The following is a 27,890-nucleotide window of genomic DNA, read 5'->3' as shown; positions in this document are numbered from 1 at the left end:
GGCACGTCAGGCAAGTTAGACCAGCTCTACTCCCTTGACCACCATCTCCCTTCAGGTCCTGCTGGAGATGGCCCAAGACCCTCAAACCCAAGCCACCTGGGAAGCATACCCTCTATCCCCAGCTAGTGAAGACTCAGAAAACAAAGTTCTTGCTAACAAAGCTCTCAGTACTATCAAGTCAGTCAGTATCACAAACTAAGATTTTATTGGTGGAAATGATGTAAAAGAAAAAGCATTACCCTGCAATCTAGAGAACACAGAACTTATCCATCTGCCTTGCGGCTGAAATTTTCTTTTCATTTCTATCCTCAGCACTTAGCACAGTGGTTTTTGCAAATAGTAAGTGCTTAATAATTGCTTTTTCATTTGTTCATGATTCTCACAACTGCTAGTGTTTCTTCTCCCTAACTACCTTATTTGTAATTACTTTGTACATATTTGTATTTATGCTGTATATATTTTTATGTGTGGTTGTCTCCCTCGGTAGAATATAGGTTCCTTTTGAATAAGGATTGCTGCATTCACTGTATGTATCCCTAGTGTGTGGCACAGGTGCTGACAAATAGTTGTCTCTTGATAAATACTTATTGACTGATGGCTTGAATGAGCATGGAGGATAGCCTGTGCAAAGGTGTGGAGATAACAGATATGGAATGTTGTATTGGGAACAGGGAAGAAGCCAGTTTGAGGAGAGCATAACATACGTGATAAGACTAGAAAGTTAGGTCGAAGTCAAATTGTGTAAAGTATTTTAAATGTTGGTGACATTTGTATTTGGCAATGAAGGCTATAAAGGAGCCACTAGAACTTACTGAGATGGGGAATGGCATGGTCAGACGTGTGCTTTTAAGAATAGCATTTTGGCATACATGGACATGCCAAAAGATGAATTGGAGAGGGGTTGGACTTGAGGCAGGGAAACCACTGAAGAGTCTTTTACGAGTACACAAAAGAGGTGATGAGGGCCTATACTCGTGTGGTAACTAAATCAGTGGAAAGAGAAGCAGTATATGCCCGGGAAATATAACTAATAAGAGCTGGCAATGAAATCACATTTCAGGAAAATGTTTTTAAAATTCATTTACCTCTACACTATCTGGGCCTTATTCCTAAAGTACAGGTATGATCATGCCACTATTCTGCTTATGAAATTTCAGCAATTCCCAAGTCCTCTAGAATAAGATACAAACTAAATTGTTAGTCATTTAAAGCTCTTTGTAGTATAACTCCAACTTACTTTTTCAGGCTGATTATACTTTCTTTCTAGCCAAATTGATCTACTTAAAATTCCTTCCACATGACATTCCATCTGTTATCTCTTCTTTTGCATACACCATCTTCTGTAACTGGACTTCTCTCCTTCATCATCTCCTTCTCTTGGAACCCATATCTTATTTAACTCAATTTAAGCGTCTTCTACAAGAGATCTTTCCTAATTTTCCTCAGTTTCCTCCATCCATCAAAAAAAATTGCTTTGTATATATTTATGACACATTTTTTATTTTCTTATCTATGTACATTTTGTTTTCCTGAGTGGAAGCTCTTTGAGGGCAGGAACTATATTCCATTGTTGTCTTTGTATCCCCAAAAATATTGAAAGCATTGGAGAAAGAATTTAGTGGAAATATTTTTCAGTTATAGAGTATTATACCCAGAAAGGACTTTAGAAATAATATAATTGAGCCCACTTTTATATATTTTACTTTAGATGAGGTGGCCAGATATCCTGGTTTGGCTTAGTCGTGCTCTTTTTTCCGTTATTTATATGAGCTGAAAGAAAATGATTCAGGAATTCTGACTTTGACTGGAGCCCCCTTGGACTTCTTTGCTTTTTTATTATAAAGTGACTTCAAGCTCTACAGACTGAAAGATTAGAAGCTTTGTTTCTACATATCGCTCTTTAAAGATAAATGTATGTAGGAGCAGCTAGATGGCACAGTGGATAAAGCACTGTCCCTGGATTCAGGAGGACCTGAGTTCAAATCTGGACTCAGACACTTGACACTTACTGGGCAAGTCACTTAACCCTCATTGCCCAGCAAAAGCAAACAAACAGAGATCACAGATCCTTTTGAATATTTAAATGTGAGTACAGACAGACAGTTTAAAATCTCACTAGAATCAATTCAGCATGTATAAACATATGTATAATATAAAATGCTTCTCTACAAGAAATTTACCAAAATGGATCTCCCTTTTAAAAACTTGTTTAGAATTCCTGTTCTAGATGAACCCTAAGAAAGGTTCTCATGCTCTAAGCTTTAGGTAAATTTCCAAATTTCCTGAGATGTACCCCAAAAGCACTCCATTTAATTTATGTATAGCAATTTATGAGTTTCCTTTAAAACCTGTCTAAAATATTTCCAGCTGCTTTAGCAATGGGTGTACAATGATCAAAGTCTAGAAACTTCACCCACTAAACTAATTTATGACCCATTCTTCTATAACTTCACCAATCCAACATGTTGAAAATGAATTTTATTAAGAATATCTTTAATTAGGGGCGGCTAGGTGGCGCAGTCGATAAAGCACTGGCCCTGGATTTAGGAGTACCTGAGTTCAAATCTGGCCTGAGACACTTGACATTTACTAGCTGTGTGACCCTGGGCAAGTCACTTAACCCCCATTGCCCTGGGGAAAAAAAAACGAATATCTTTAATTAAATTGCAATTTCAAGGTGGGGCAGCTAGGTGGCACAGTGGATAAAGCACTGGCCCTGGATTCAGGAGTACCTGAGTTCAAATCCAGCCTCAGACACTTGACATTTACTAGCTGTGTGACCCTGGGCAAGTCACTTAACCCTCATTGCCCAGCAAAAAAAAAAAAAAAGAAAAAGAAAAATGCAATTTCAAAAGAAGGAATAAATAAAGGTATTTAATTATTTGCTCTCTTACATACCATAGGTTTGGTACTTGAATTGCATCCTTTTGACACATATTCCTATCCTCCCAATTTGATGGGATATCTTGATATCTTCTTTTTTTTTTTTTTTTTTTTTTTTTTTTTTTTTTTTTTTTTGGTGAGGCAATTGGGGTTAAGTGACTTGCCCAGGGTCACACAGCTAGTAAGTGTCAAGTGTCTGAGGGGGGATTTGAACTCAGGTCCTCCTGAATCCAGGGCTGGTGCTTTATCCACTGCACCACCTAGCTGCCCCCCTGATATCCTCTTAAACTCTGGGAAAACAAACATTAGATCTCTTTACTCTTAGGCTCGGGGTTATCCATATCAGGGCTTCTTAAACTTTTTTTTTTTACCCCTTTTCACCTGAGAAATTTTTATGCGACCCCATGTATATAGGTAGATAAAATAGGTGTACAAATCAAACATTTACTACCAACTTTTTGTGACACCCACATTCAGTTATGTGACCCCATATAGGGTCTCAACCCACCATTTAAGAAGCTTTGATCTATAAGACCATATTTCTTCAGTGTTATATTGAAATATAGGAGGCCAACTCCCTTGAGCAGCTAAAATAAGGTTCTAAAATTGTTCCTTCATTGAAAATATAGTTGAGTTGTGATTGTGCAGATATATTGATAAATATATGTGTGTATATGTATATAAATATATAGATATAAATATTTATAAAAGTGAAGACATTATCTCTCTTACAGGGACCATATATGGATTTGGAGGTGGAAGGGACCCCCAAGACCCTTATTTCGACTCCTTCATTTTATAGATTTTGTGGGGTGGGAGTAGGAAAAGGTTTTGTTTTTTGCTGGGCAATGGGGGTTAAGTGACTTTCCCAGGGTCACACAGCTAGTAAGTCAAGTGTCTGAGGCCAAATTTGAACTCAGGTCCTCCTGAATCTGAGGCCGGCGCTTTATCCACTGCGCCACGTAGCCGCCCCAGGAAAAGGTTTTAATTGCCCTGTAAGGGGCTAAAATTCTAGCTAGTCTGTCTAAAATATCTAATGAGTGGCCACCAATAAATTATAAGCTTTAGCAAGAGTTAGACTTTTAAGCATTTATTAAGGAGAATAAGAATTTGGTGAAGAGAGAAAGAGGCCTAGATTCAGCTATCTATCTCAGGAAGCCCACATTTCTGTTCCACTTTCCATGAGAGTCCTGACAAGAGAGCCCACCCTGCCCCTTCTTCCTCCCACTCGCCTCTCCTGTGAAACTGGGAACATCCCATCCACATGCACACACAGCTCCAAGCTAATTGGCTGGTAGCCTTGATTGACAGTACCCACAAGCAAACGTCACTTCCTGGCACCAAGGAAGAAACCGCATGGCTTGCCCTCAGATGCCTTCTCCTCATGGTGGAGCTTTCCTACAGCAACTCTCCAGCAGGTGGCATCGCTCCAATCATTACAGCCCTTTTATCTCAAGTATAAAAAGGGGAGGGCAGAATTAGCTCCCATAACCCTTTACTGAAGCAGTGACTAGAAGACTACTTACTATAAGTCCTTACTATCCTAACCAAAGTTTTTAATGACCACTTTTTATGCAGTGCCCTCTTAAATCTTTATCTTCCTTTCCATATATTTTTATCCCCCTCCTTTTTTTTTTTTTTTTTAGTGTACTACAGAAGATATTTACAAACTGGAAGTGTTGTTTGTCTTTGTGTTTCACAAAGTACTTAATGCCTTGAGTGTCTTTTTCTGTACAACTGAGATTCCTTAAAGCTCATCACTCTTTAATTTTGGTCTTTGTAATCTTAGCCCCTTGCATGGTGCTTTGCACATGATAGGTGACTTAGGGCAACTAAAAGTTCCTTTAGAGCAGGAATAGTATCCTTCACATAATAATGGAGTTACATTCTGGAGCAAGCTTACCTTTCCCCTATACAGAGATCATCTCATCCATTTGGAACACAGCTGAAAATTGAGGCAGCTCAGTTGAGGCGTAGTAGATGTCGAGCACTGGGCCTGGAGTCAGAGAGACCTGAGCACAAACATAGCCTAAAGACACTTTTATGTAGTGGTTCAGTCGTGTCTGACTCTTTGTGACCCCATTTGGGGTTTTCTTGGCAAAGATACTGGAGTGGTTTGCCATGCCCTTCTCCAGCTCATTTTTCAGATGAGGAACTGAGACAAACAGGGTGAAATGACTTCCCCAGGGTCACCCAGCTAGTTAGGTGTCTGAGGCCAAATTTGAACTCACAAAGAGGAGTCTTCCTGACTTCATGCTCTGCACTCTATCCACTGTACCACCTAGGCAAGTCACTTAAATCTCTGCCTCAGTTTCCTCTTCTGTAAATTGAGGATAAAAATAACACTTACTTCCCAAGGTTGTTATGAGGGTCAGATATTATTGTAAAGTGCTTAACAGAGAACTAAGTACATAGTAAGTGCTATATAAATATTAGCTATTTTTTTTAAAAAGAGTTTTGGTATTTAAAGGGCTAAAATTTAATCATGAGTGACATACCATTCCCAAGGATGTCATGTAAATAAATAATGTGTTACTGTATCTGACTGTTTCAAATGTATGTACTGTGTATGTGCACAGCTAAATGTCCCACCTCTGTGGGGTTTTCATCTTTTCCTATACCCTAGGAAATCCTTCAAGAGCAATAAATTATCTAGGTTCCATTTTGTATGTTTATTTACTGTATCTGTTATCTTAGAGAGAAAATACATAATTTGTAAGAGAATCTTTTTCTGGGCTGCTCCTTTGGGTATAAGAAAAATATTGTAACTGATATATTTTTTATTTCTTATTAGAGTCCATACTGGAAAGAAGCCCTCAACATATTAAAACTGGTGGTATCCCGATCTGCAAGTCTTGTTGTCCCTAATGATATCCCCAAGAGTTATGGCAGTGATATGGGTTCTCCTGAGATATCATTTACAAAAATTTTTAATAATGTCTCCAAGGAGTTGCCTGGAAAGACATTAGATTTTCATTTTGATATATCTGAGGTAATTCTTTTACATAATCAAAGTAGTATTAAAATCACACAAACACAACCTATATAATATTTGGGGGTTTCCCCCCAATGGAATCTAAACATTGCCTTATTAAGACTATTAAAATCCTGTGTACCCAAGATGTAATAATAGTCTTGGTGGTAGGGTTGCGGTTTGTTTGTTTGTTTGTTTGTTTTTGTCTCTTTAATGGGAGAAAGTGTAAGAGAGAGTTTTGTTTAAGCAAGTGTACACGTGTGTTTTCTGAAGTGGTACTTAGCATTGCCATCCCTCTGCATGGACCTTGGAAGATGGAAGGGATGAACAAGTGGGTAAAATGGGGAATTGGGCTTTATGGTATCTTCTGAGTGAGTTATTACAGTGAAGGCTGCGGTTGTTGTTGTTTTGCTTGAATGAAACAAAGTGAATTCCAGAATATCAGATATAGTCAAGTAAGCTACAACAAACCGCAAAGCTAAATAGAAAATATCTTTGGATGATAAGTTCGAGATAGCAAAGAATTTAAAGTTGATTTGTTAATCATAAGGATAATTTTTACCAGATTTTATTAAGAGTATTTAAAAGAATCATCTTTGAATTCTCTTAAAGACCCCCCAAAAATTTAACAGCAAGGGTTGACATTTTTATCACTTTATTATGTGTATCTAATGTTACAATATATCATGTTTCTTAGATTGATTTTTAGAAATTTCATTTCCTGTACCATTTACATATACTGTTTTGAATTGAGTCAAGCTTACTATTTCCCTTCTGTATAGACACCAATTATTGGAAATAAATATGGTGATCAACATAGTGCAGCTGGAAGAAATGGGAAACCAAAAGTCATTGCAGTTACTCGAAGTACCTCTTCAACTTCATCAGGTTCTAATTCAAATGCCCTTGTGCCTGTTAGCTGGAAGAGACCACAGTTATCCCAGGTATACGAGAAGGAGGGTGACAGCGGAGAGAAAGGGAAAGAGGGAAGGGAGGGTGGGAAGAAGGAAAGGTGGAAGGGAGGGAAGGAGGGGAAAGGGAGGAAAGAAGAAATGAAGGGAGGAGGGAAGGATGGAGGGATAGAAGCAAAGAAGGAGGGAGGGAGGAATTTATTAAGAGCTTACTCTGTACCATTTACCTTGCTAAGTGCTGGAAATAGAAGTGAAAAAAAGGGAAGACAGTCTGTACTCTCAAGGAGCTCACTCTGATTGGAGGGAGACAACACATAAAGGCAAGTTCAGCTGCAGGGTCTTTGAGAAGTCTGCTTAGGCCTAAATGTTGAGTGTTGAGGCAGATGGCAAGGCCCAGTGGTCCTTAAGTTATGCAAAATGACAACTCCAAGGGAATGACTTAAAAGCAAGACAGATAGTAAGACCTGAGGACCTTAAGGGAAAGCAGTAAGATCGTAGTTGTAGAATGGTATGGTTAAGTAACTCGCCTGATAATAAGTAACAAAGTTGGGATTCTGAGCTAGGTTCTCTCTCATATCCTTTCTACTAGACAACATTTGTGCTATACGTGTTTTTTTTTTTAATTTGTCATCATTTGACACTGAATGCTGCTTTTGTGTCCTAGAGAAGAACAAGAGAGAAGCTAATGAATGTGCTGTCACTCTGTGGTCCAGAGTCCGGTCTCCCAAAGAATCCATCAGTGAGTTCATAGTAAATATTGAATAATCATGTAATCTACACAAAGAAATATAAATTATTCTTTCTCATTGTTTTCATCTACTAACTACCACTATATTAAACTTGAGAAGAAGTTTATTGTTCCTTATAACAGTTCATGGCCAACTAAGAAATTAGGTTTTGAAAAATTGCCTCTTAAGACATTGTCCATTTAGAGTAGGGTCACTTTGTGTTCTGATCTGAAATACTATTCTCTTCTTTCCTTTATAGGTTGTGTTTTCTTCTAATGAAGATTTGGAAGCTGGAGACCAGCAGACTAGTCTTATTTCTGCAACAGAGGAAATAATTCAGGAGGAGGAAGTGGCTGTGGAGGACAACAGCAGCGAACAGCAATTTGGAGTCTTTAAGGATTTTGACTTTTTAGATGTTGAGCTGGAAGATGCAGAGGTAAGAATCTGGGTTTTATTTTGTAAATGCTAGAGTATTTAAAAATCAAATTTGTCTGAGAACTAAGAACATACCCATTTTGTCCTTTGTAAAAGTTCACTGTAAGGCCAGTTTATTATTTATAATGGATAAAAATGAAATAAGAAGCTTCTTATGCAATTTTATGTATTACATACAGTAAGCTTCAAAGTGGAGAAACAGACTATTAAACAATAGACATTTTAAGCATTGAAATGTATTTCTAAAAATGGAAAATTTTGCATGTTAACCTTCTAAGCTCTAGCATCATTAAAAACATAGCCAAAAACCCCACCAAAATAATTCATTATTCAAAAGTAAAAGTATACATGTGTTTAAGTAACTGTCTTAAGAAGAGAAAAATAATATTATGATTTTCATTATGACAGCATGACATACTGTTTTAAAAACTAATCATATTTAAAGATGTCCCCATTGCCATCTTTCTGCCCTGTCCTCTTGAACTCTTCTTGGTGGCAAACCACTGAACATCTTTCCCTATAACATTCCCATTTTCTTTATTATCACGTTCCCCTCTCCCCTCAAATTTCAAGTTGTCTTTGCCCAAGAATCCTTTTCCTTTAAGTTGCTTTAGCTATAAAGTTTTCTATATCCTCAGAAGTTTTATTTATTAAACAGTATATTACACAGCATGAGAAATTCAACTAGCACTTTGTATTATAAGACAAAATGTAGCATGAGTTGGGCTGAATGGATAAAGTTATTGCCTTCCCCTATCACTATTACTAATCACTCTATTCCTTTGTAGAGTGTTTTTTTTTTCAGCTCAATAATATTAGATCAAATGTGAGGATTTATATAAACAAAACAAAAGATTCATAAATTAAATTTCCATCAGTTTGTTCTGTAACAGACAATACCATAGTGAGGAAGTAGTTTTTTTTCTTCCTATTGAAGAATCTATAGAGTATGAGAGTTCCTTTTAAGGATTTTAAATGCAACAATAATTTTTAACAGGAATTCAGAAAGACTTGAGAGACCAAGAAGTTTATTATATTTCTAGGTCTACTTGCAGTTACATCATTTTTTCCAAAAAAAAATTTGCTCTTATGGAATTATGGCTTCCAAAGCCCAAATAGACCTGCCTGAAATAAGTCCTCTTATCTGAGGCCTTCTGAAAATATAAGCACATTCCTCATAAGGAGGCCCGGACCCAGAGCAGTTGGCAGTAGCATTGCTAATACAATAGAAAAGTCACAACACCCTACTGTAATCCATGTTGTTCAGCTGATGACCATTTGTTACGCTGTGCCTAACAAACTGTCTCCTTGGACATCAGTTCACCTATCATCGTGTTTTCACTGAACCAATTAACGATGTTAGGCAGGATATGCCTGTACTTTGAATAATCGTGAAGAATGCAACTTTTATACCTTAATAAATCTTAAAATGTATATTTTGACAAATTATTGTATGTCATAATTTTTGTAGTATGTAATATTTTTAAAGGTGTAATTTGTCTTTACAAGGCTTTAGAGAAATTGTAAGAATTACAATTCCTATATTTCTTTCTGACCTTTTGGAAATAGGAATAGGTTATCTATTGATGGTTGTGATATTGATTGTTAAATGTTTAAATGGACATAAGAAATGACTTCTAAAAATCAGGCATAGCCTTTCTACAGCGTTAAATTGTGAACCCTGTATGTTGTTTTGACTGTGAACAGTTTTAAGTCATTATAATATTTCATCTGAAGTAGTAGGTCTGTGTGAAATTAGAATTTTAAAAATTCATTGACCAATTTGTTCTATATGTTTAGGCAAACAGAAATGTTGTTTCAAGTGTTTGTCTCTGACTTTTCCGTACTATATTGTACAGAAAGAGAGGTTTGGCCGGCTATACTGGTGTTCTGAGCAAAGCTTAACCCAGAGCTTTAATCAGTCTTTTACCATTGGCAAATCAGAAATAATTTTCCCCCAGTTAGAAACTGTTTTTAAATGTTTGTCTTTGTTTTTCTAATTATGTGTGTTTTCCTTTTTGCTAACCAGGAGCTGCAGGTAAGTTGCAGCCTGGTGTAGGGGCTGGTTAATCTGTTGTCATCTGTGAAGTGTCTGTTTGTACTTTCATAGTCTCTTATGTTTGTGTTTTAGTGCAGATATATATATATATATGGTTTAGACATTAGAATTAGCTAGTCCCAAATCATAATGCATAGAAAGTTCAGACATTGTCTAAAGTTAATTCTAGGTTATCAACCATGTTTTGATCCAGTTAAATGCAAACATTTAATAACATGATAACATTTTTTTTAATTAAAGGGCTGATTGAAACTCTGTTTATGATGTTTATGGTGATATTTCTACTTGTTACATGTTTTCCAAATGTTATATTTTCAAAAGTGGTTATAAAGTAACTATCTTGTTTTACAGGGTGAAAGTATGGACAATTTTAACTGGGGAGTCCGTAGGCGGTCACTTGACAGCATTGACAAAGGGGACACGCCCTCCCTTCAGGAATGTCAGTACTCTGGGAGCACACCCAGCCTCAACTTGACCAATCAGGAAGATACTGATGAGTCCTCTGAAGAGGAAGCAGCCCTGACAGCCAGCCAAATCCTCTCCCGCTCCCAGATGGTAAATCTCCACTTTGCCAAATGATTGAGAAGTAGTGTGGTAAATGGAAAGCATGGTGGACCTGGGTTGAAGCCCTGGCTCTGCTGCTTTCTTTGTGACTGTGGGTCATCACACTTCTGGGTCTCAACTTCCTTATCTGTTAGTCTAGAGCAGGACTTCTTAAACTTTTTCCATTTGTGACCCCCTTTTCACCAGAGAAATTGTTACATAACCCCTGGTATGTAGGTATATAAAATAGGGATACATAACCTTTTCCTGTTGCCAAATTTTTCTCAACCCCCCATTCAGTTATATGACCCCATATGGGGTTTCGACCCACTGTTTGAGAAGCTATGGTCTAGATGACCTAAATTCCATTTGACCTTTAGACATTTATCAACCTATGAATTCATTTAGTTTTTCTTTTCCTCATATCCGGGAAACTGACCTCTTTTCTTGGTATATAAACTGCACTTGATTTCATTAGAGTCCAGTCAGCTATGAGATGTTAAAGTGAAACTACTCATCATTATCCATGTCACGGGAGTTTTGAATACTACTTTTGAGTAACAGCAGTGGGTTAGCTATGCGCTCCCCACCCCGCCCCATTGCTTTTCCTCCCTTTCTCCATACTCATTCACCAATAATAGCAGGGATGTAGTAGATGAAGCCTGCTGCCGACAACACTAAATTCAGGACCCTGGCCAAGACACTTCATCTCTCAGAGCCTTCTATAAAATGGGGCTAATAACATCTCATAGTTATGAGGCTCAAGGAAGGTCCTGTTTCCAAAGGACATTACAAACTCGAAAGTGCAGTGGAAATGCCATTGCTTCCTTCAGTCACAGCCCTCGAGGCTAAAGAGCTTGCTAGCCTTGAGTGCCACATTTTCTGATGACATAAAGCCAGGAAGGATAACTTAAAGTAGATGACAAAAACTGAAACAAAATGATCTTACTGGCTGGAGCTCTGGACAGAAACCAAAAAGAGGAAATATCAAAAGTTCAACAAATATTTATAAAGCATCTATCATGTGTAGATCCCTGAGGACAACAATTGACTAACATATAGTCTCTGCAGTCTTGGAGCTTATGAGCTAACAGGGCATACTACACATTCACAAATGTCCATGATACCAAATTGGCATAATAGTATGTGAAAAAGATCAAAAGACAGTATTATAAGGAAGGAAAGATCGCATTGCTCCAGAGCAGGAGTTCTTAACCAGAGGTATATGGGAACATGAATGGGGGAAAAATACAATGTCTCTGGAATTTAACATTTCCTTCATTTATTTTAAAATGTTTTTCTGAGAAGGGAATCCATAGGCTTTACAAGGGATGGGGGGGGGGGTATTCATGACACAAGAAAAATTAAGGACCTCTGAGCTAGAGAAATTAGGGATGCTTCATGAAAACTGCTCTTGGAAAGAAAGGGCTGTTTGGAAGAGATTCAAAGCTCTGTGAAGGCCAATCTTAAGGCTTCATGGGGTTTCTGGTCTAGTTGAAGGATGTGAGACAGACATAGGCATAAAGAGCTGGGTAATAAAAAACTAAGTGTCAGAGGTACAGCTGTTTTCACTGTAATAGTATTAGCATGAGAGGCACTATGATATAGTAGATTGAGAGCTAATCTTGGAGTCAGAAAAACCTGGGTTCAATTCCTTCCTATCACATTTACTAGCTGTGGGACACGAGTAAAGTCATTTTACCCCTCTGTGTCTCAGACACCAATCTAAGACTCTTAAGTGGAAGTGAAGATGCCCATCCACCCTGATGGAGGAAGTTATTTCTCACCAGGAGTTCGCTCCACTAATGAAATCAGTTTTTTATGTTTTTTAAAAATATTTGCATTAGTTAAGTTTTACTTGTATTCATGGCTATTTTAGTTCTACTGATGCTTTAATGAGTATGTTGATACCTGTGATGGTTGTTTTTGAAAGGAAAAAAATTCAAGAAATTCTGAAACAAATATTTTAACCCAGACAACACAATGTCTTGCAATATAAACTTGATCTTCTACAATCTTTGGAACTATCATTGACTCCTAAATTTATATACAATTTTGCTTTTTCTCATCCTCTTAGTTAAACAATGAATCACCTCTGGATGACATGCCAGACCACCCAGACTCCCTTCCTCAATGCCAGGATTCAACTAGCGGTGTCACCACAGAAGTGCTTCAGATCAGAACTGACAGCCCAAGCGTGGAAGCTTCTCTAGATAATGCTAACAACCAGCTGCCTGAGGTGGGGAGACAGGTGGGCTGGTGCATGGCTGATCAGGGCTCTCCTTAGCACTTTCATACTACTCTGTTTTCTTTCCAAAGAATTTTCATCTGTTACACTGATCATTTAATTTGTCTTCAGTATTTCTAACCTGTGGGAATGTGTTAAATTGTATTTTTTGTTAACGTCTTCTCAAAATTAAGAGTTGCTATATTTCAAGAAACAATCCACAGGTTAAAAATAATTGCAAGTGTTTTCAATAAGCATTTGGTAGTGCAGAATAACATTAAGTTAATGGTATTAAATGCTTTTCTGGAGATGGTGATCATCTTTCTACAACACTTTATTTTCTTTGAAAATACTGCTTTGTTCCTTTTTTGCTTTGTGTTTGGGTTTATTGATTTGTGCTGTGATTGGGATTAAAACCTCAGGCCAGCTGTGTTAGCAGTTGGTGCAATCAAATACTTTAAAAAGGACCTTGGAACCCTAGTATTATGTTTTTTGGAAAGGCCTGTGAGGAGTAAGCCAGATTTCAAGCTAATGACTGAACAAAAAGATGTGAGTATCTTAGCTGCTTTTTTGACTTTTGTAGATGATTAATTTTTTAAAAGTAGTTACTGTAGCCTTTTCATTCATTTTAGGGGGAAATGAACATAAAGGTGAAATTTTAAATTAATCTTGCTCCATTATAGGTGTCAGTGAAGTAAACTTGCCAGAGCATTGCTAAATATTAGAAAATCATTTTCTCTCAGTTGTTACCAAAATAATACTGTCATAAATTCTCTTCTTGTTAGGTATGTTATTTGGGGCATAGAACTTAAAGTTATTTCTCTAATTTAGTAATGTTGTTCTCAAGTTCTTTACACATGACCCATCTTTGGTAGAGTAATTAGTATATTTTTGTTTGTGGGTCTCATCTTTCCCATCCTTAGCCTCACACCTCCCCCAAAAAAGGATCTACTATGTGCCAAACTCTTTACTAAGTGCTGGGGATACAAATACAAAAAGGGGGGGACCCCCCACACACAATCCCTGTCCTCTAGGAATTTACAATCTAATGGGAGAAGGGGGAGGGGGGGTCGGGTTGTTGGTGCTGAGATGGTGGAGAAGTCAGAGAAGTCTCAAAGTGTAGCCAGGTAAGAAATGAGGAGAAGGAACTGAATTCCTTCCTTAAATGGAGGTTAGGAGCCTTGCCTGCCTTCCCCCGCCCAAGAGTGGCAGAAGGCAGTGATGAGATAGGAGTGTTATATAGTTGTAGATGTATCTCTACACTGAAATGGAAAAATATTTTTATGTATACACATCATATCTAATAAAAATACTGAATAGGTCGTCACGAAGTAGATAGTATAGTCGACTATAATAATGTAGGGTGTCTACTTAGTGAAAAGCTCGTGTTCCTTCTAGTAGCTGCTAAACTAAATAGCAAAAGTAAAATCTGTCACAGTCATATTATAAGTGTTTAATCAAGCAGAATAACTTTGATTTGAGAAGTAGTGGCATAATAGATGATCATCTGGATAGAGAGCTGGGAAGCCATTAGTTGAAGTCCTATCTCTAGCACATACTTCCTGTGAGATTATGGGAGACTCACTCAGCTTCTCTGTAGCCCAGGCTTCTCTAAGTTTCAGAAGAGGAACTGACCTGCTTTGGTAGAGAGTTTTCTCATTGAGTGTTTTTACTATACTAATGAAATCAGAGGTCTAGAGTAAAAAAATGAATCAGATATCACAGTTAATATTTACCATAGCTACTATAGATTATCATTGTGGTTTTTTTGGGAGGAGAATAATCTCCACATAATACACCAAAAAAGGGAAAGATGGACAAATATTGCCTTTCTTTATATTCCCAATTCTTAGTACAGTGTCTGGCACAAAATTAGCCCTTAAGAAATGTTTGACTTGAAGGAAATTAAGAATTCTAAAAGGCAGATGTGAAGAGATAGTAAATTCCAGCCATGGGGGAAGACATCCTATAAAAGGTTTATCAATGGGTGATGCAATGCTGAATTTGAGAAACATTAAGTAGGAAAATTTGGCTGGACTGCAGAGTACATGAAGAGCAGTATTGTGAAATAATATTGGAAATGTTATGTTGTGGCTAACACCCAATAAAAGGTAAATTGCATGCCAGGGAAAGGAAACCTCTATTACTTCAATCTGAGGCTCAGAAGCCCTACTATTGTGGAAAACTGTCTCCAACTTTGTAGATGTTTAGAACTAATGTTTATTCTATTTTTCCCTCTTGAGGTTTTTTTTAATTCTTAACATAAATAGTTTAAAAGAGATGTAGCACTTAAGAGAAGATTCCATTTACAAAATGGAAATTTAAAGGCGAGAGGAGTCCAGTCCATTCGTTTTGTAGATAAAGAAACTAATTAGAAGTTAAATGACTTGCCCACAGTCAAACAGTTGGTTGTAAAATGTTCAAAAACAGGTAATAAAGGCATTGAGGTCCCTTAACTGATTGAGATACTTGTTTGTTTTTTTTAATGGTTTTTAGAGTGCTATAACCAATTTATAATAAGGCCTTCAGAAGCCATATTGACTGTAATATTCAAACAAATATGAAAATAATCTATGGTTTAGTTGGGGGGGCGGGAATCTTTTCATGTTACATCCTAAATAGAAGTAAGCCACTTATTAAAGTATATCTTATTCGGATAGGCATTGGGTAGGAAGGGAGTGAGTAGCTGAGGAAAGATTGAAAATTGAAGGTGGGAGATAATTTTATAGGCAGTTGTGCTGAAGAGATGGAAAGTGAGGGGAATCAAAAGTACATCTAGGGGCAGCTAGGCGGCGCAGTGGATAGAGTACCTGAGTTCAAATCCGGCCTCAGACACTTAACACTTACTAGCTGTGTGACCCCTGGGCAAGTCACTTAACCCCAATTGCCTCACTAAAAAAAAAAAAAGTACATCTAGAGAGACTGGCCCTGGTCAAGGAAGGGGTTACCTCTTCATCACAGACTACAGGAAAGAAAAAGAATGACATATGGGTGAAGGAGGAATGAGGAATCAAGGGTAACACTAAAAAAGTTACAAACCTGAGTGACCAAAAGAATGTTGCTGTCCTTGAAAAAAATAAGTTTGAAAGCAGGGCAAGTTTAGAAGTAAAGATACTGAATTTATTTTTGAACATACTGACTGGAAATGCTTAAGGAACTTCAGAATATTCAATATGCAGTTGAAATATCCACTAGGCGGGGCAGCTAGGTGGTGTAGTGGACTGGATTCAGGAGTACCTGAATTCAAATTCGGCCTCAGACACTTGACACTTAACTAGCTGTGTGACCCTGGGGAAGTGCCATATAGGTAATATACTTTATTAATGTTTCCCCTTTGGGACTGTATAATATTAAACTGTACTAAAGTTACATCATTAAATTTTGGAAGAGACAAGTTTGAGTACATTTTATACTGGATCTTTACTTTCATGGGGTTTGGCATCTAAACTACACTTGCTCTTTAGTATTCATCTTATTAGAAAAATGAACTTTCAGTTATATTAATTTTTAAATGTCTTCCATGCTAACATTTTTCCCGGGGGGACATTTATAAGGGAAATTTAAAAACAAATCCAATGACTAGAAACTTAGTGGTATGTGCTGAAAGTTATTATAAGCCTAAAGATGGTAAAAGAACCTTTGCTTTTAAGTTGTAAATCAAAGCCATGGATTATCAGAAGACATAGCATTTCTATTGCTATATGGTTGCAAGTACATTTTGAAATCATATCAATAGCATTTTATAGTTTTTACAATGTTTTAAAGGGAATGTCTTGTTCAACACTCAGATTTTACAGAAGAGGAAATGGAAATTAAGAATGTAAGTGATTGAACTAGTGACCCCTTCATTAGAATCAGTGATCTAAAATGGAACTATGACTAAAGATTACTTATATTTAAAGATACTCAAAGTAAAATTGTGAGAATAAGAAAGTATAACTATCAACAGAGAAGTGGGCTAGTAGCCGTGTCATTTCTTCTAGATTTCCCATGGGAAAAGGAAAGCTTATCGAGGGCAGACATTTATATTTTTTTTTATCTATTATCAGGGCCACACACAATGTCATATAGAGTAGGCACTTAATAAATGGTTGTTGGGCTGGATTGGACAGTGAATATTGTAATGAATTTGCTTTATTAAAATTTTTTTAAACTAATGAAAACTGCTTGCTTACAGGATGGACGTTCATTATTAAAAGATGAACATGTTAGCATGCCTTCTGAAGATGAAGGGTCCTATGTTATGCAAGAACAGCAAGAATCTCTCATGTGTCAAGAAATTCTTGAATTAGAAGAAACTGAAATCCCAGAGCCCCCAACCCTTGAAAGCTATCCTGAATCAGTGTGTGAAGAGGATGTTACCCTTGCTTTAAAAGAGCTGGATGAAAGATGTGAAGAAGAAGAAGCTGACTTCTCAGGTTTGTCTAGGTGAGAATCAGCTCCTTTATAATAGAAGGGGTATTTGTAACATTGACATTTTGTATTTTCTCATTTCTTAGAAAACTTTCCTGCTTTCTCATCTACATGATTCTCTTGAAGTTTTTTTTCAACATATTTTTTCCTATAAGCTAACATTTCTTTTTAAAGAGTGTAATGTTGGTGGCAGCTAGGTGGCACAGTGGATAAAGCACCAGACCTGAGTTCAAATCTGGCCTCAGATACTTGACGTTTACTAGCTCTGTGACCCTCATTGCCCTGCCAAAAAAAAAAAGTGAAGTGTTTTATAGTGTGGTATTCATTTACCAATATTTTCATATCTTTGCTTAGGAACCACAATAATCTAAGCCATCTGCAGAGCATATTTGGTGTTCTTATGTTAAACAATGATAGATTGGGGGGTGGGGTGGAGCTAGACCTGAAATCAGGAAGACCTGGATTCAGATTTTACATCTGACTCTTAAAAACAACCCTCTAAGGCTCTGTTTCTTCATCTATAAAATAAGGATACCTTAATAACACCTATGCTATCTACCTCCCAGGGTTATTATGAGGATCTGGGTAGAAAATGTATTTAGGATGCTTCACAAACTTTAAAGTGTTAGTAATTGTTAGCTATTCTAACTTATTTTTATATATCATAAATATTTATATGTTGATGTTAGTCAACTACCACATTAATATTTCCATAATCAACTCAGATCTTACCTCTTCCAAAACTTTCCCCAAATGCTTTAATCTACACTGATTTCTCCAGTCTATGAAATCCTTTGGATCTTACAGTTTGAATTAATAAATTTAAATGTTTTATTGTATACTGTTTCATTTTCTCCTGGAATTGTTTGTATATTATCTTCCCAAGAAGATTTAAGTTCTTCCCAGATGGAAACCACTTCTCCTATTTTTTTTTTGTATATTTCAACCAGCACAGTAATAAATTACAGCTAGCAGTAATAAATACTGGTAGTATATTTGGTTATAGGATACTTTTAATAAAAATAAATTTGAAATTGATTTCCGTTAAAGTAAATAAGGTCAGAGAGCGGTGGCAGGGGCCCAGAAAAAGAATAAAAGGATAGGTAGAGGTCTCTGGCTGAGGTGCTAATAATTGTTGTTCTCAGGGATGAGAAAAGTAGGAATCAGGGAGATAAATTTGAGGGATGTATTAGCAATCTTAGAACTAATCAGCCTGATAGTACAGTTCCAGTTAGGGACTTGGTGTGTGTCATATTGAATATTTATGTAAATTTGATGCTGGTTGATTGCTGGGCCCAGATCAGTAGTACTTGCAATGTAGATTATTTTTTTACAAAGCATTTTGATTAACTTGTTAATGTTTATGTTAACAGCCAAGATGAAGAAGAGCAGGATGGCTTTCCAGAAATCCAGACTTCCCCACCACCATCGCCATTTCTTTCTGCCATAATAGCAGCTTTTCAACCAGTAGCATATGATGATGAAGAAGAAGCCTGGCGTTGTCATGTCAACCAAATGCTTTCTGACACAGATGGATCCTGTGCTGTCTTCACTTTCCATGTGTTCTCCAGGTTGTTTCAGGTCAGTGAGGTTTGGGGTTTCCAAAGTTCTCCCTTCCTGCTGTTACACTTTTTGAGATCAGGTTCTCTTGCTGGAAAGTCTTCTAATGGTACCATTACCTTCCAACCACAGGAACTAGGCAGTGCTTCTGAGCACTTCAAACACCCCCACAGCCATGTGATTCCAGCCTTACTTTATACCTCTTCACTTTGGCTGTTCTCTAGCCAAACCCTTCCCCAAACTCGGCATTTCATGCATTCATTTAAGCAGTTCTCCAAACCTGAAATACACACCCTCCTCATCTGTCTCCATCTGGGAATCTTAGCAGAGCTCTGCCCATGTGTCCCTTTCTTTCTGGGGGTCCTCTACACGGTTCTTCCCTAGCTGTCTCCTCATAAGTTGGATTTATTCATATACATTTTGTATTTATCTCATTGGGAGGTGAGTTCTTTGAAAATGAGGAATGGTGTGTGGCCTTGTACACAATAGGCACTCAATAAATGTTTTTTTATTGAAGTGGTAGCATTCATTAAAATCCCCCTAAGGCACAGATTGGATTGGTACCTATCAAAAGGATTCAGAGCTATTTCTTCTTTGATCCTAAGGTCCCCAAAGTGAAATTATAATATATAACTTACTGTCTAAGGGTAAATCTAGGTGCCTATTAAATGTCCTTGACTGTGCTAAGTAAGCATAGAGATCCCAGATATACTGAGTCAATACAGCAAGGCTCAGCCTCTTAGTTACTGTGGGACCCTGGTTGCCTGCCTCACCTTTGAAAAGCTTAATCATACTACTACTTACCTTCTAGGATGAAAAACACTTTATAAATCACAAGTTGTCTGGTCGTGTCTAACTCTTTGTCCATTGTGCTTTCTTGGCAAGAATACCGGAGTAGTTTAACATTTCCTCTTCCAGTGGATTGAGGCAAACAGGTTAAGTGACTTGCCTAGAGTCATAGAGCTATCAGGTGTCTGAGATTTGAACTCAGTTCTTCCCAACTCCAGGCCCAGCACTCTATCCACTGAATCACCTATCTGCCTCCTGCAAACTATAAAGCACTATTGTTTTATTTAAAATATTGGGGGGCTAGCTGTTTCTAGCTAAGTATTGGTGGCTAGAGTGGGTTTTTCTAAAATATTTTTACTTATAAATTTTTGTGTTTTTTTTTTTTTTTAGTGAGGCAATTGGGGTTAAGTGACTTGCCCAGGGTCACACAGCTAGTAAGTGTTAAGTGTCTAAGGCGGATTTGAGCTCAGGTACTCCTAACTCCAGGGCCAGTGCTCTATCCACTGCGCCACCTAGCTGCCCCTTACTTATAAATTAATGGCTGTTGTATCAGTTTAGGCAGTATTTATTATTAAAGCACATTAAATGTTAGTAAAGAGTTGATTGTGTGGCATTTAACACAAACAGAACCCCCCTCCCCAGTGCCATATTGTCTCTAAGAGAGAGCACATGTCCTAACAGCCTGCCCTGTCCTAAGAAGGGAGCGCTCACCAGCAGGTCCAGTCCAAAAGGGAATTCCAAGATGTCACTGGCCAGGAGCCTCCTGTGTTCCTGACTTTTATCCTCATTTGATAGAGGCCCGCCACTACATGCTGATCAGAGTTCATTGGTCAGCATCATTCAGTTCTATCGATCAATGTGACTTGAGGGTGGCCCATATTAAAAAGTTTTCCTATGATGACAATCAAGGTCTAGTGGGAGACCGACCCCCTGAGGGCAAAGGTGAATTCAGATAAGTGTAGTTTCTCTCTCCATTCTATGTACACCCTACACAGGATTAGGCCCTGAGTTTAGCTGAACCTAATTATTTTCTCACACTGTATAAATATAAGATAGTACTATTATAAAACTCAAAATTATGATTGAATTAGGGAGATGAGAGTAATTTATGTGAAAATATCAGCATATAATATGAATAAACATGTAAATAAATGCTTAATTGTGCAGTACAAGTATCTTTGCCTTTGTTTATACAGTGCCCCTCCCCCAGTGCCCTTTCCACTTCTCCCTATCTAAATCCTGTCCAGTCTTCAAGGCCCTCTTAAATTCCTGCTACCCATTTCTCCATTTGGCACTTGAGCCCATTCTATTCTTTGAGCTCTTAAAATATGTAATATTTAATGCTATTTGTTTGACATTCCTCCACACTTCTTTGTGTATTGCTTAGTTATCTGCACTCTCTCTAGTTAGATTATAATATCCTTGATGGCAGGGACAATTCCATATGCCCAGCATTCACTATAATAGGATACTCAATTTGCAGATTTTCATGGCACCATAGTAAAATTTAGACCTAGTTTTCACTGTCTATTGAATACTTCTCACCATTATAAACAAATTCCTATACAGAAGAGGCATGAGATAGTCATATATGGAGAAATAGTTTGCATCAGAGGTAAAAGAGAAATTTCTGGTCTGCCTCAGAAATAAGAGTTCATCTCTGCTGTGAACCAGTTAGTGCCCCTCATACCTCAGTGACAAGAAGTCTCCACTGAGACTTGGTATTTGTTCATTTTTTACTTTTTGTTTGTATTGTCTCAAAAGGAGACATGTCATAATGAGGGTTTACCACCCTTCACATTACTCTTAATTTCCACATTGTTTAGCAAAACACTAACTCTGCTTCCATCCTCTTTCCACCTCTCTAGGCATGCATTATTTTTTTCTCCACCTTAAAGGGACTGTAATCCATTGGGGAAATAAAACATACAGGAATAAAATAACAAAGTGATTTCAGAGAGAGGACTAAAGATTTAGGTACTTGGGAAAGGTTTCATGTAAGAAATGGTAGCTAAGCTGTTCTTTGAAGGCACTTGAGACAGAGTTGGAAAAGGGATGTAGTCCAGACACCTGTTTAAAAAGTCATAAAGGTTATCTGAGTCACGGGACACATGCTGGTAGTGTCATTTTCTAAAATGATACTGTCATATTATTCTCCTTCAGTGTCCTTTTTCAAGTTTAGAAAGTTTCATTTCTTTTAGTGCATGTTTGTGAATTGCAGTATGAGCATGCCTAACCTACTTTCCTTTGAAGCATATTTATTAGGCCAAGACTTGACACGTTTACTCTTTTTTTCTCTGTACTGTCTCATTACGACAATAACACATTTTCAATACCAATAACACATTATCCACTTTGTCACCTTCCAGTCTCTGATTGTCCTCTTACTACCTGTATGATCATAATGTTTTGTTTGTCATTTTTATATTGTCATAGTATTTATGCTAGTTTTCTAGTTTAGGGACTGTTATTATTTTATGTTGTTGACTTTTGACAGTCAGTCTGGTGAAGCCTATGAACCCCTTTTCAGAATAATGTTTTAAATGAAGAATTAAGAAGCCTCTTGATGAGGGTGAAAGAAGAGAGTGTAAAAGCTGGCTTGAAGCTTAAGATCAAAACAACCTAAGATCCTGGCAACTGATCCCATCACTTTCTAGTAAATAGAGGAAGAAGAAAGGGAAACAGCGTCAGATTCTAATATTCTTGGGCTCAAAGATCATTACAGAAGGTGACAGCAGCCATGAAATTAGAAGAGGCTTGCTCCTTGGAAGGAAAGCTTTGACAAGTCTGGACATTATACTAAATAGAAGCAGCATCACCTTGCCAGCAAAGGTCCGTATAATCAAAGCCATAGTTTTTTCCAGTATGGCTGTGAGGCTTGGACCATAAGGAAGTCTGGGAGCTGCAGAATTGAGGCTTTCAAATTCTGGTGCTGGAGAAGACTTTGAGAGAACCCTGGACAGCAACGAGACCAAATAAGTCAGTACTTTAATTCATGCTATTCCCTGGAAGGTCTAACACTGAAGCCAAAGCTTAAACACTTTGGCCACATAATGAGAAGTCAAGACTCATTGGAAAAGGCCCTGATGTTGGGAAAGATTGAAAGCAAAAGGAAAAGGGGACAGCAGAGCATGAGATGGATAGTGTCATGAAAGTAGCAAACATGAACTTGGACAAACTTCAGAAGATAGTAGAGGATAGAAGGGCCTGCCTGGTGTGCTATGGGCCATGGGTTTGTGAAAAGTTGGACATTGCTGAATGATTGAACAACAAAATATATGGAATTACAAAGAAAATCCTTTGGTAGTGAAAAGAAAATCTAAATGTTTTTCCTATCCAAGGTCATGGAGTCCTTAAAATCTATCTGTGGACCTCAGTTTAAGATTCCTTCATTTTATTATTGTCTTTCCATATTCTTATGTATCTTTGTATTATTATTCATCTTTAATGGGACATTACATTGATGGCCCCCAGTTTGTTCAGCCATTCCTCAACGGATGGGCGTTTAGGTTGTTTATAATTTTTTCACTCTACAAATAAAGCAGCTATGCATTTGTTTGTGCAGATAGACCTTTTTCTTTTCCATTTAGTTAAATCCTTAAGAAACACTCCTAATTGTACCCTACTAGGTCAAAATGTATTTTCGGTTATATGACTTACTATGGATTATCTTATTGCTCTTCAAAATGATTGTCCCAATTTATAAAACCAGTAGTAGTATACCTATTTCCTTGCAGTCCTGTCAACATTGAGGTAGCACTTAACACATACGCATTGCATGAGAAAAACTGAGTAATCTCAAAGATGTTTTGATTTTAATTTCTTCAATTAGTAGAGCTGAACAATTTTTCAGGTGATTCACCATTTATTTCATGTGTTTTTTCTTGGGGATTCTTGATTCTTCAGGACTAGATTCAGGGATGGTCAGATAAACAAGCATGTATGCCTAGTTTACTTCTCTGATGTTATTTGTTTCCAAAAATGGAGTTTTGAAAGTTTTAAAATGTAATTTTCAGAACTATAAAGTTTAATTTTTAATAAAATTAAAGATAAAGATTGAAGGATACCTGTAAATCTATGTATAATATGTTTATAACTAGTTTTCTCTCTCTCTCTGTTTTATTCTAGACCATTCAAAGAAAATTTGGGTCTATAACAAATGATTCAGTTAGTTTTCTTGGTGAGAGTCTCCAACGAATTGGAACAAAGTTTAAAAGTTCATTAGAAGTAATGATGATGTGTTCAGAATGTCCAACAGTCTTTGTGGATGCTGAAACGGTAAAATGTCACATGTGGGCCCAATATAAGGAATTAGAAGTTGTCATGCAGTGAAAAATCTTAGCTAAAAGTGCTTTAAATTGTGGGGGGAGGTCAATATATACATCTTGTGTTGCCAATTTTAGATTCATTTGCCTTACTTTAGCTCATCTACCATGGCTTCTGTGAGGCTTTTTTTTTTTCAGATTATGCCAGCTGCTAATGCTTGCTTCCCTAAATTGCCCTGTATGTATTTCATATATATTTTGTATCTCTGTTGTGCATTTATTGTTTCTCAAGAGAGAATATGAGCTCCTTGAGACAGGGAATCAATTGGCGGGGCCGGGGGGGGGGGGGGGGGGGCGCGATATTATTGGCATGGAAATAGGTAGTACCTGAGTCACACAGCTAGTTAGCAGCAAAGTCAAGGGCACCATCTGGGCTTTTTGAGTCCCAGACTATGTTCCTTTGACTACAGCACAGTGCATAATCCTAGAAGGGATCTCAAATGGTCCTCCATATACTGTTCTCTTAGTACATTGGGGAAAATAAGTATGTAAGCCCTAAGCAAAGTTTTTTCTTTACAATCCTGCATTCCCCTTTATATATTATTCTCTGTCCCCACCCCACAATTAGGTACCCAGTATTCTCATTCTATGTTCCCATCCCTGTATCTAACCTCTCTTCAGGTCATTCGCTATAAGAAGAAATGCCTCCCTGTAGGTCACCTATTTTACCAATATCACTTTCATAGAGTTATGATAATTCAGCAAAAACGCAGTTTTCCAGTACCTCTCTTCCCACTCCAGATTCTAAACCCCTCATTTTGGTTGACAGTTCTTCCTTCATCTGTGATGACCACACCTTCACTCCCCTTCTCTCAGCATGGTTTGGCTCCTGTGGCATTAAATATTTGATATCCCCAGTTTCCATTTTTAATCATGCATTTGGGAAACTGGACCACATTTCTGCCTATAGCTTGGGGAATTGGTGGCATCACCAGAAATGGGAACTCCAAAACGCTGCGCTTGAACATGGATATGGGTTTAATTCTTATGGGCTGTTCTTCTGTTCAGAAGCATTCTTGCAAAGAAGCAGACTGTCTAAAACCTGTCCATGGAAACCGAGAGGGAGAGATCAAGGTTGATTTCCTTACCCAGGTCATCCTTCAGAACCACATAGTGCTCATCCTCATTACTGCCCCTGAGGGGGTCAGAGATTGCTAAGATTAACCAGTTTTGTTGCTCATGCTGGAGTGTTCCAGCAGGTTATTTGAGGAGTCACACGTCAACACTCAGTCCTCATGGGACCTGATCACGTGACTTTCCTGGTTGGAGGGTCCCAGGTTTGGTGGCACTGTACTCTGCCTCCTGCTTTGTATCCTAGGATTTATATTTTTGTTCAGTTTCTTTCATACTTGGTGCTCCTTCCTTTCCTCTAGAACAGCCAACTACATCCCTCTAATGTCTGTGTGAGTAGAAGACTCCCACCTTCAGTGTCTCAGCCTAGGTCAGATTTTCTTTAGGTAACTGGTGGACCAGTGGGCTCTTGAGCCCTAGGTCTAAACAGGGAATTTTAAACCAAAGTGACTCCATTTTTTGACTATAAATTTCACCTTTTGACACTGATGATTTTGGGTTACGTTTCCTTCAGATGTTTTCTCTGAAATCCTCACTCAAGAAAAATCAGCTCACACCCTGAACCTTTGGTCCCTCTTGCACTATGTAAAAATCATATAAAATCCAAAGAGCCGTGAGCTTCTGGGTCCTTGTACTGACTGAGAGCCTTGGACCCGATGTGTTTTTGCAGCCACATGCCTTGTTGTCTAGATGTAAGAACAATAAATAAATGAAGAATGCCTCATAACATCTGAGCGTTGACCCTTTTGGGACACCAGAATATTTCTGAATTCAGTTAGTGGGTGTTGGGTATCTTGGGGGAGTATTCTGGCTTTTTCAGCCTCCCCAAAGAAACTTAAATAGACTGTCAGCTTCTCCATTAAAATGTACTTATAAAGAAAAATGAGCTCATTAGCTCTAGGAGTGGACCCCTTGGGTGAGCAGAGGTAATCCTGATATACCTTCAGCTACAAATTTTAAATTTTGTGATCATTACCAAATAGGCAAATTATCTAAAAAAATGTTTTGTTGTTTTTACAGTTGGTGTCGTGTGATTTGCTAGAAACACTGAAGTTCAGCGTGTTGGAATTGCAAGAACATCTGGATACATACAATGCCAAAAGAGAAGCAGCCGAACAGGTGAGTCATTTCAGTAAGCATATTTTACATTAATAGAAAGGATTTTGCCCTTAGCCATAAATCCTAAGGGGCCATAAAATAACACAGGTGTTAGATTTGAACTCTAATCTCTTGGGTCTTTACTGCTTTTCAAAAATAGCTCCTTTTATCTATCTAGTTGGGTTCACTGGGGGACACCTAAGATTTTGTACTGAGCAGCCTCCAGGATAGGCTTTCATAGTAGTTGAGTCCTACTAGAGTACACATCTTAAAGTTATAGGTACATGGTACATGGTGCATGCTACACAGTGCACACTACTTGGTACACGGTGCACGCTACATGGTGCATGGTGCATGCTACACGATGCACTACATGGTATATGCTAGCGTCATCCAAATCCATTGGTTCACTGGACTTGAGAACACTCCCTCCTGGGGGTCAGCCAGGTGTACCTTTAATTGGGAGCTCTGGAATTTGGCTATGATATTCCTGGGTGTTTTCATTTTGGGATCTCTTTCAGGAGGTGATCAATGAATTCTTTCAGTTTCTATTTTGCCTTCTGCTTCTAGAATATCAGGCCTATTTTCCAGGTCAACTGTTTTTCCAAGGAGATATTTCACATTGCCCTCTATTTTTTTTTCTTCATTTGGATTTCCTTTATTGTGTTTCTCATAAAGTCATTTGCCTCTATTTTCTCAATCCTAATTTTTAAATAATGGTTTTCTTCAGAGAGGTTTTATACTTCCTTTTCCATTTGGCCAATTTGGCTTTTCAAGCTGTTGACTCATGACCCTCCTTCATCACTTGTACTTCTCTTCTTATTTTTTCTTCTCTACTTTTCTCTCTACCTCTCTTAGTTTATCTTCAAAGTCCTTTTTGAGTGCTTCTATGGCCTGAGACCAATTCATATTTTTCTTGGAGGCTTTGGATGTAGGAGCCCTGACATTGCTATCCTCTTCTGAGGATATACCTCGATCTTCCTTGTCACTAAAGAAACTGTCTATGGTCTTCATCTTTCTCTGTCTGCTCATCCTGACAGTCTTTTACTTGAATTTTAACTCCTCCTTAAAATGGGGCACTATTTCCAGGATTTACTGTCCCAAGCTTCAGGGGGTTTAAGGATTTAAGGAGGAGCAGGTTCTTCACTTTCCCTGGCAGCAAAAGTTTGTGTGCTGTGGTTGTTAGCTCAGATGAGCCTGTTTCCCTCCCCAACCTGGGCCACCACCACTCAAACCTATTTCTTGGCTTCCAGCAGGGGTGAAACACCCAAGTTCCACCTCAGTGCCAGCAGAGACCCCTGTAATCTCCCCCTGGCCAACTGCTCAGCCTTCTCACCAGACCGTGAGCTTAGTTCTAGATGACACCATACTGCAACTGATTCAGAGGCTCTGGGGGGCTCTTTCTCTGGCAAGGCCTGCCTGGGATTCGATCTATATCAGTGTGACCTCCAGGTTGGGCTCCACTCCCTCCCTGGCACAGCAGCCCCCTCCTTCTTTTGTGGGTTCTGTTGCTCCAGGCAATATTGTCCTATGGCATTATTTGGAGGGTTGGTTTTATTTTGTTGTTGTTTTTTATTTTGGGTGTTGGGTTTTTTTGTGTTTTTTTGTTGTTGTTGTTGTTTTTAGAGAGAGATCATGTCATGAGTTCTGAGATCTTACTGCCTTTCCTCCACCATCTTGCCTCTGCCCCATAGTATGTTATTAATAAATGTTTTTTTTATTGATTGATGTGAGTATGTGATATGATATGAGTAAAGTGAGTTTATGGGCAACAAGTACTACAAGATTTCAGAGAAAGGAGACATCCTTGTCAGAAGAATGGAAAAGGGGAGATTTGAATTAGAACTTGAATAATGAGCAGCTTTAAAATATAT

The 27,890-nt window shown here is 37.9% G+C and overlaps 1 protein-coding gene across 4 annotated transcripts in view; it reads left to right on the top strand.

Moving 5' to 3' along the window:
* Window positions 1–27,890, top strand: part of FRYL (FRY like transcription coactivator) — a 194,466-nt gene that overhangs the window by 148,065 nt on the left and 18,511 nt on the right. For 2 of the 4 annotated variants that reach the window (XM_043970629.1, XM_043970630.1), the window contains 11 exons: window positions 5,678–5,875; window positions 6,640–6,801; window positions 7,433–7,507; window positions 7,756–7,932; window positions 9,961–9,969; window positions 10,342–10,545; window positions 12,611–12,784; window positions 16,938–17,188; window positions 18,547–18,754; window positions 23,651–23,800; window positions 25,939–26,037. In XM_043970629.1, coding sequence (XP_043826564.1) covers window positions 5,678–5,875; window positions 6,640–6,801; window positions 7,433–7,507; window positions 7,756–7,932; window positions 9,961–9,969; window positions 10,342–10,545; window positions 12,611–12,784; window positions 16,938–17,188; window positions 18,547–18,754; window positions 23,651–23,800; window positions 25,939–26,037 — 1,707 coding nt within the window. The remainder of the gene's footprint in view (window positions 1–5,677; window positions 5,876–6,639; window positions 6,802–7,432; window positions 7,508–7,755; window positions 7,933–9,960; window positions 9,970–10,341; window positions 10,546–12,610; window positions 12,785–16,937; window positions 17,189–18,546; window positions 18,755–23,650; window positions 23,801–25,938; window positions 26,038–27,890) is intronic. The other 2 variants (XM_043970632.1, XM_043970631.1) reach the window with 1 other exon arrangement.

Source organism: Dromiciops gliroides, chromosome 6 (assembly GCF_019393635.1).
Source record: "Dromiciops gliroides isolate mDroGli1 chromosome 6, mDroGli1.pri, whole genome shotgun sequence".
Classification (NCBI taxonomy): domain Eukaryota; kingdom Metazoa; phylum Chordata; class Mammalia; order Microbiotheria; family Microbiotheriidae; genus Dromiciops; species Dromiciops gliroides.
This window is presented reverse-complemented; position numbering and strand designations above follow the sequence as displayed.